This window comes from Dipodomys spectabilis, unplaced genomic scaffold (genome assembly GCF_019054845.1).
Source record: "Dipodomys spectabilis isolate Male_0828 unplaced genomic scaffold, ASM1905484v1 ptg000266l, whole genome shotgun sequence".
In the NCBI taxonomy this organism is placed as follows: domain Eukaryota; kingdom Metazoa; phylum Chordata; class Mammalia; order Rodentia; family Heteromyidae; genus Dipodomys; species Dipodomys spectabilis.
The window spans coordinates 3,716,757-3,724,296 of NW_024870943.1; the positions used below are offsets into that span (position 1 = coordinate 3,716,757).

The 7,540-nt window shown below is 46.3% G+C and overlaps 1 protein-coding gene across 1 annotated transcript; it reads right to left on the reverse strand.

Moving 5' to 3' along the window:
• Nucleotides 1-1,622: 1,622 nt before the first annotated feature.
• On the reverse strand, nucleotides 1,623-2,555 carry LOC122125591 (vomeronasal type-1 receptor 90-like). Its single transcript, XM_042700112.1, has one exon. It carries the CDS (start codon nucleotides 2,553-2,555, stop codon nucleotides 1,623-1,625), a length of 933 nt encoding a protein of 310 aa, XP_042556046.1.
• Nucleotides 2,556-7,540: the final 4,985 nt, after the last annotated feature.

The following is a 7,540-nucleotide window of genomic DNA, read 5'->3' on the forward strand; positions in this document are numbered from 1 at the left end:
TATTAACATCACAACCAGAGCCAAAACAGAATTTGTGAGCTTCACAGGGTCTCTTCTTGTCGTGGAAAAGGAGAATGCAACTCAGGGAAAGTCCAGACATGTAGTCCACCAGATCTAAACTCTAAGCTTAAGCTGGGGCTTGAACTCAGGGCATGGGTACTGTCCCTGAGCTTCTTTTGTTCAAGGCTAGTGCTCTACCACTTGAGCCAGAGTGCCACTTCTGGCCTTTTCTGTGTATGTGGTACTGAGGAATCAAACCCAGGGATTCATGCATGCTAGGCAAGGATTCTACTACTAAGCCCCTTTCCCAGCCAGTATAGAGCCTTATAAACAGGAAATAGCAATGGAAATACACTTCCAATTAGGCCCAATGTCCAGTGGTGGGATTCTAGGCTCCCAGTGTATCAGCCAATGAGCAAGTGTGTCACCTACCAAGTTGGAGTCCTGGTCTCTGAGCAAAAACAGGAAAAAGAACTAACCAATGTGCAACGGCCTCTAAAGTAGAGAAGTAGGCCCCATCTCTTAGGACACTCTCCAGAAAGTCCCATGGTTACAGCTGTATACCCAGAGCCATAGTCTCTCCCCAGTGCTATCCAATTTGTTGCCTGAATCCTGAACACTGATGTTCTCCATTGTGTCCCAGTGCCATGCTGCTTGTCACAGTGTAGAATCATGGAGGCTGTAGGATCTAAATACAGGTGTCATGGCCTATATCTTGCTTTGTCCTTGGCTGTACCCTTTCTCACTGGCTGCATCCTGCTTTGTATTTGCTGTATCCTGCTCCCTCATTGGCTGTCTACTGATTTGACATTGACTAGATCCTGCTTCTTCATTGGCTGACAAGTATTCATAGGATGATTTAATAAAATTTCTTTTAACAAACAGCACTGTTAGTAGAAGTAGAATGTAAGAGTGGAATGAAATTTCTAGCCACTGTCTTCATAAAAATAGAAACAAGTTGTTAATTTTAATAATGTACAGAAAATACTTTTTTTTTTTGTCAGTCATGGGGCTTGAACTCTGGGCCTGGGCATGGTCGCTCAGCTCTTCAGCTCTAGGCAAGCACTCTACCACTTGAGCCATAGCAGCACTTCAGGCTTTTTCTGTTTATGTGGTGCTGAGGAATTGAACTCAGGGCCTCATGCATGCAAGGCAAGCACTCTACCACTGAGCCACCTTCCCAGACCAGAAAATACATTCTTTATCCCAACAATTATATTTTAAGCAACAAAAACCAAAAAAACTTTGATGGAAACACACTTTTACACACACACACACACACACACACACACACACACACACACACACACACAGAAAGGCACGTTCTGTAAGACTTTAAAACGTCAATGTTTTAAAATTGCAGCATTCCTGAATTTGAGTAACTTGTCTAGTGCTCAATCCCCACGGCTCCACTCTAGGTCCTTTGGTGGTCAATTAGATATTCTACTCTCATGGACGTTCCTGCCTGGGCTAGCTTTGAACCTGTATCCTCAGATGTTAGCATCCTGAATAGTAGAATGATAGGCCTGAGACACTGTCTCCAGGCCTCTGTGGTGTTTCTATCATCCTACAAACAGCAAGGATGAGGTGAGCAGAGTTGGATTGCCACCATGGTCTTGTCTTCACTTCTTAAAATTCTTGGTATAACATAAGTGAGTGAACCATCGTGAAACCATTCTGTTATTCTTCATGAGCAAGAACGGGCAGAGGGTGGGGTAGCTGAAGGACAACATCAGAAGCACACCCTTGGAATTGTTCAATTTCTCCAGCGTGTACAAGGAATACACAGTCACGATGTTGTTGGAGCAATAGAAGAACACGAAGCAGCTGACCAGCAGCAGGATGGTGTGGGTGGCTGTGTTCTCGGGCGCTGGCTGGGAGGCAAGGCTGGGACTGTGGAGGTGCCGGGCTCTGCGGTGGTGTCGGTAGAGGAGCCTCACCATGTAGAGGCTGGGGGCCACCATGAGGACCAGGGACAGAGCATCTCGCAGAACAATGGAGCTGATAATGGGCGATGGGGTGTGCCTTTCAACGTTCATTTGACAGTAGGGATGAGAAAATCCCCGGCTCATGATGGTGGAATTGCAATTGGATTCCACAGTTTTGATCATGCGGAAATAGATGACGGAATTCAAGATCCAGAAGGAGAGCAGAGAGGGGAGGATGCAGGTGGAGGATCTGCTTTTCAGCCAAGCCCACTGGGCAGGGGTGTGGCTGATGGTGAGGGCCTGGAAGGTGCTCAGGAAGGTGGTAGTGCAGGCGGACAGTCCCCGAGTGACCCTGAACAGGAACAACACCGCCTTACATGTGGCATCATCCCAGAAACACAAGACTCCATAGGAGGAGACGATGAAGGGCGTGGACTCAAAAATGATTGTCAAGGCGTTGACCAGGGTCAGGTGCATGAAAACTATGGCAATGGGTTTCTGGAGCCGGGGTTTGCACACGGAGCTGTACGCGTACAGCAGGAAGAGGACACAGTTCCCCAGGATGCCCAGACACACCTTAGACACAAAGAGGAGCCTGAAAACAGTCTCGCCTGCAGTGGCTGTCATGATGTGTGTGTGTGTGTGTGTGTGTGTGTGTGTGTGTGTGTGTGAGAGAGAGAGAGAGAGAGAGAGAGAGAGAGAGAGAGAGAGAGAGAGAGAGAGAGAGAGAGAGTATGTGTGTATGTGTGTGTTGCTGAGAATCAAAGCAAGAGTGCTGCCCAGCCAGGAAAGTGAGAAAGTTCTAGACAACAGTGTGAGTCCTGCAGGTGGGAATCTTCATGGTGCTCCATTTCTTGATCAGGTAAGCCAGGCTTAGAATGAATGCCAAAAGATAGTGTGTTAAACAATGATTTAAAAATAGTTTCTGGGGCTGGGTAGGTGGCTCAGTGGTAGATGCTTGCCTTGCATGCATGAGGCCCTGGGTTCGATTCTTCAGTACCACATAGAGAAAAAGAAAAAAGCCAGAAGTGGCGCTGTGGCTCAAGTGGTAGAGTGCTAGCTTTGTGCTGAAGAGCTGAGGGACAGCGCCCAGGCTCTGAGTTCAGGCCCCACGACTGGACTCCCCCCAAAAACAGTTTCTTTTTTGGGGGGTGGGTCATACCACTTATGAATTGGAAACTCAGGGCCCGGGTACTGTTCCTGAGCTTTTTTACTCAAAGCTGGTGCTATCCCAGTTGAACCACAGCTCCATTTCTGGCTTGTTGGTGGATCACTGGAGATCAGAGTCTCAAGGACTTCCCTTTCTGGTCTGACTTTGAACCTGGATCCTCAGATCTTTGCCTCCTGAGCAATTGGGATTACAGGCGTGAGCCACCAGGGCCTGGCCCATACAATTGTTTTAAGTGGAGACTAGGAAAAATGTTCCATTTGCCAGTTTTGGAGGGTTGGAAGTGTTCTGACCTTAGTATTTCAGACATGAATGTGCTGTGACCTTTGAATCTGGGATGTAGGGCCTGGAAGGACCTGGGGAGACACATGTTAGAATCAGGAGGGAATTCAAGGGCACCACACTGGGCTGGGGTGTTAGGAAGGAAGATCACTGGCTGTCTCTTCCTGTGGTACCTGGGGCTCCATCATGGTCGGCAGTGGATGGTACAAGGAGCGCCGGGAGCCTGTGCATCTGATTGGCTTCACTTTTTGTAAAATCTTCATTTTTTGAACACCTGTTGCACAAATAGCACATCCAGTAAAATCCCTGTGGGGATGGCTACAACATGACTTTTGTTTTTCCGGTTGGTCATGGGACTTGAACTCTGGGCCTGGGCGCTGTCTCCATTCATCAGCTCAAGGCGAACACTCTACTACTGGAGCCACAGAGCCACTTCTGGTTTTCTGTGGTTCCTTGGAGATGAAAGTCTTATGGACTTTCCTGCCCGGGTTGGTTTTGAATCTCAATCCTTAGATCTCAGCCTCCTGAATAGCTAGCATTATAGGCGTGAGTCTTGAGTACGCAGTACAATATGACATTTTTCTTTTCTTTTCTTTTTTTCTGTTTGGTCCAGTTGTGGGGCCTGAACTCTGGGCCTGGGTGCTGTCCCTCAGCTCTTCAGCTCAAGGCTAGCACTCTACCACTTGAGCCACAGCGCCACTTCCGGCTATTTTCTTTTTGCTTATAAGGTGCTGAGGAATCGATCCCAAGGCCTCAGGCTTGCAAGGCAAGTGCTCTACCACTGAGCCACCTTCCCAGCCCCAATATGACATTTTTCATCGTGTATAAAGGTACTAGAAGGTAAATATATATCCAATATTTTCTGTACATTTTTTTCTCTCAGTCGTGGGGCTTGAACTCAGGGTCTGGGTGCTTTCCCTGAGCTCTTCAGCTCAGGGCAAGCGCTCTACCGCTTGAGTCACAGCACCACTTCCAGTTTTGTAGTGGTTTCTTGGAGATAAGAGTCTCCCGGACTTTTCTGCCTAAGTTGGCTTTAAACTGTGACCCTCAGATCTCAGCCTCCTGAGTAGCTGGGATTACAGGCGTGAACCACCAGCACCTGGCGTATTTTCTGTATGTTTGAGAGTTTTCCCCTTGTATCATTCTCACTCATTACTATTCTTGTGTTTTCTCTCACAGCACATAGAATCCTTTGTTCCTCAATAAACTTGCACTGAATTAAATTAGTATCCCATTTTTCCTGACCAACTCTGTAAGAACATTATCAACCCGTTCTCCTGAACAATCTCCTGCACAACGAAGTTTCACTCTGGCCCTCTTTGCTGTTGCACGGAAGTATTCTCACTGTTTCCTGGCCAGAAGCAATAGCCAAATTGTTGAGCATGACAACTCTGTGTGTTGCCCTCCTCAGCATCCATTGTGCCTTCCAGAAACAGTTTAACTTTTATGAATTAGAATTGTTAGGAATTGTGATATTGGCTATGGTTCACAAATGTTCATCATGTTCTCACATTGGTAATATGTGTTATCTTTCCTATGTAATCAGGATCTTTCCAGATTTTCTTTTTCTACGTGTATTGGTCGTGGGTCTTGATTGTGGGTCTGAGCATGGTCCCTGAAAATTTTTCCTCAAGACCAGTACTCTAGGACTTGAGCCACAGCTCCGTGTCTGGCTTTTTGGTGTATAATTGGAGATCAGTGTCTTATGGATTTTCTTGCCTAGGCTGGCTATCAACTGTCATCCTCAGATCTCAGTTTCCTGAGTAGCTAGGATTACAGGCATAAAACACACACACCAAAATTATCTTTTAACAAGTGCTTTTGTTATCTCTAAACTGTTTATGTTATTTAGCATGACCTCTATAACTTTCTAGTGAAGTTTTTTATTTTATATTTTCCCTTCTTATTGGACAGAAGAGCAGTGTGAAGTGAGAGTATTAAATGCAGCTCCCTCACAAAGAACTGAATTGGGCTGCGTTTTTCCCATAAGGCTCTCTGTTCTGATTCTCATTCCATGTCCCACTGGGCAATTTAAGGACTCATGTTACTAGGACCAACCGTTGCAATGCATTATTTTACACAAAGACTTTAGTAATTGGCAGAAATAACAGGGGAAAAAAAGGAAAGATGGAAATGATATAAATAAACCTGATCAAGGCAGTTCATACACTTGACCAAAGTGCCGTGAGAAGCCGCACACGCAGTCTTTCTTAAATGCCATCTTTCACCCAGTCAGAATAAAATTCCATTTATTCTCTCTCAGACACTGATGAAGCCAATCCACTGCTCTGAGAAGCCACAAGGGTGCAGAGTTGTTTCAGCTGAACATCATTTCCCAACACAGTTATTGTGCTTTACAAATGGAATGAAAACTGCCCCACACACTTGAAAGATAAAAATCTGCTGTGAAAACGTCCTACTATGAAGATGGACTATGAAATTTTTGCCACAGAAATCAAAGAGATGATTCAGACACAAAGACCAAGAGAACAATGTCAGAAAGGAGCCCTAACATTACAGTCTGGTTCCTGGGATGAGGACAAGGAGAGCAGACAGCCCTTATGGGAGATAACACAGAACAAGTCAGCTCATTGTGAACAAGCCCATGTTTCACACACCCACCACTCAGTGTCCAATAGGATGGGGAAATGTTCAACATTAAAGTTGTAGCTGAAAAGCTAATTTAAGATGGGAATTTTAGAGATAGCAATAGAGAAAATGCAATCCCTTATGGAAAGAAGGTTTTGTGGCTCACCTGTTACTCAGGTGGCTGATATATGAGAATATCTGAGGATCCCAGTTCAAAGCCAGCTCAAGCAAGGAAAGTTTGTGAGATTTGTGTCTCCACAGAATCACCAAAAGCTGGAAGCAGAGCTAGAGCTCACATGGTACACTGTTAGTGACAGTGTCCTAGCTCCAGGACTGGCACATAATCACACACACACACACACACACACACACACACACACACACACACACACACACACACACACACCATGATTTTGTGATTCCCCTTGTAAATATATTTGAAAGTACTCCTAAATGCCTAGAATATGGAACTTACCACAGGTGAGTTGGCAGTTGTGCAGGACTCATCTGGAGGAAACCGAGAAGGGATGTGCCACAGCGGCTGAAGTGTGCAAACGGGAAAGAATAAAAAGCAAGGAAATGCCTGAATGAAAAGGGTAGCATTGAGAGAAACAAGAAAGATGTGTATTCAACCGCAAACACAAGTGAAAGAAATGAAGTCGGGCCCGTGAAGCACACCTGCAATCCTAGCTACTCAGGAATCTGAGATGGAGGATTGGGGATCAAAGCTCATGAGAGCAGGAAAAGTCCAAGAGATGCTTATCTTTACAAAAACTAAATAAGTAAAGAAACCCCACAATTGGAGCTGTGGCTCAAGTGGTAGAGAACTAATCTTGGTCAAAACAGCTAAAAAAAAATCTGAGCACCAAGGGCTTGTCTTCAAGCCTTAGGACTGGCACCAAAAAGAATAGGGAGAGAAGTGAATCTGCAAACCACAGCTCATCCTGGGATGGGCAGTGTTGGGCCTTCACCCCACCCCTGGCTCTGAACCAAGGTTGCAGAATCCTTCCTCTGGCTGTCTGGACTGCAGACACACAGAGCGTCTTTGGAAGCCTGGCTTGATCATGCGTGCCCATATCAGCCAGAGGAGGATGGAAGAGTTCCCCAGGGTGGTTACTCACCTCCCCTGCTGCTGTCACTCTGACCCTGTTTATTTCTTGTCATCGTGATGGACCAGAGCAGTCAGGTGCCCTGTCCCACATGCACAGCATGTCTTCTGATGCAGGTCTGTCTGTGCTCCCAGTCCCAGCGGTGTCAAGAAAGTCAAATGGAGACCCTAAGAGCTCATTCAAAGTTACTTCTCACACCACTGGTAGGAAATAACCTGAGCACCGCAGGGCAGAGTTCAGAGAGCACTGTGCCCTTCACTGGGAAGCACTGAGCCCCAGCATTCATGGCTTGGCACTGATCTCCATGGGGTATCTGTCTTGGCTCACTGATTGATCACCCAAAGTTGGGATGTCGTGATCTCAATGCGTCCTTCTTTGTATAAAATGGCGACCAACACAGAAAGATAGAAAATGGGGGCTGGCTCAGTGGTAGAGCGCTTGCCTTGCATGCCTGAGGCCCTGGG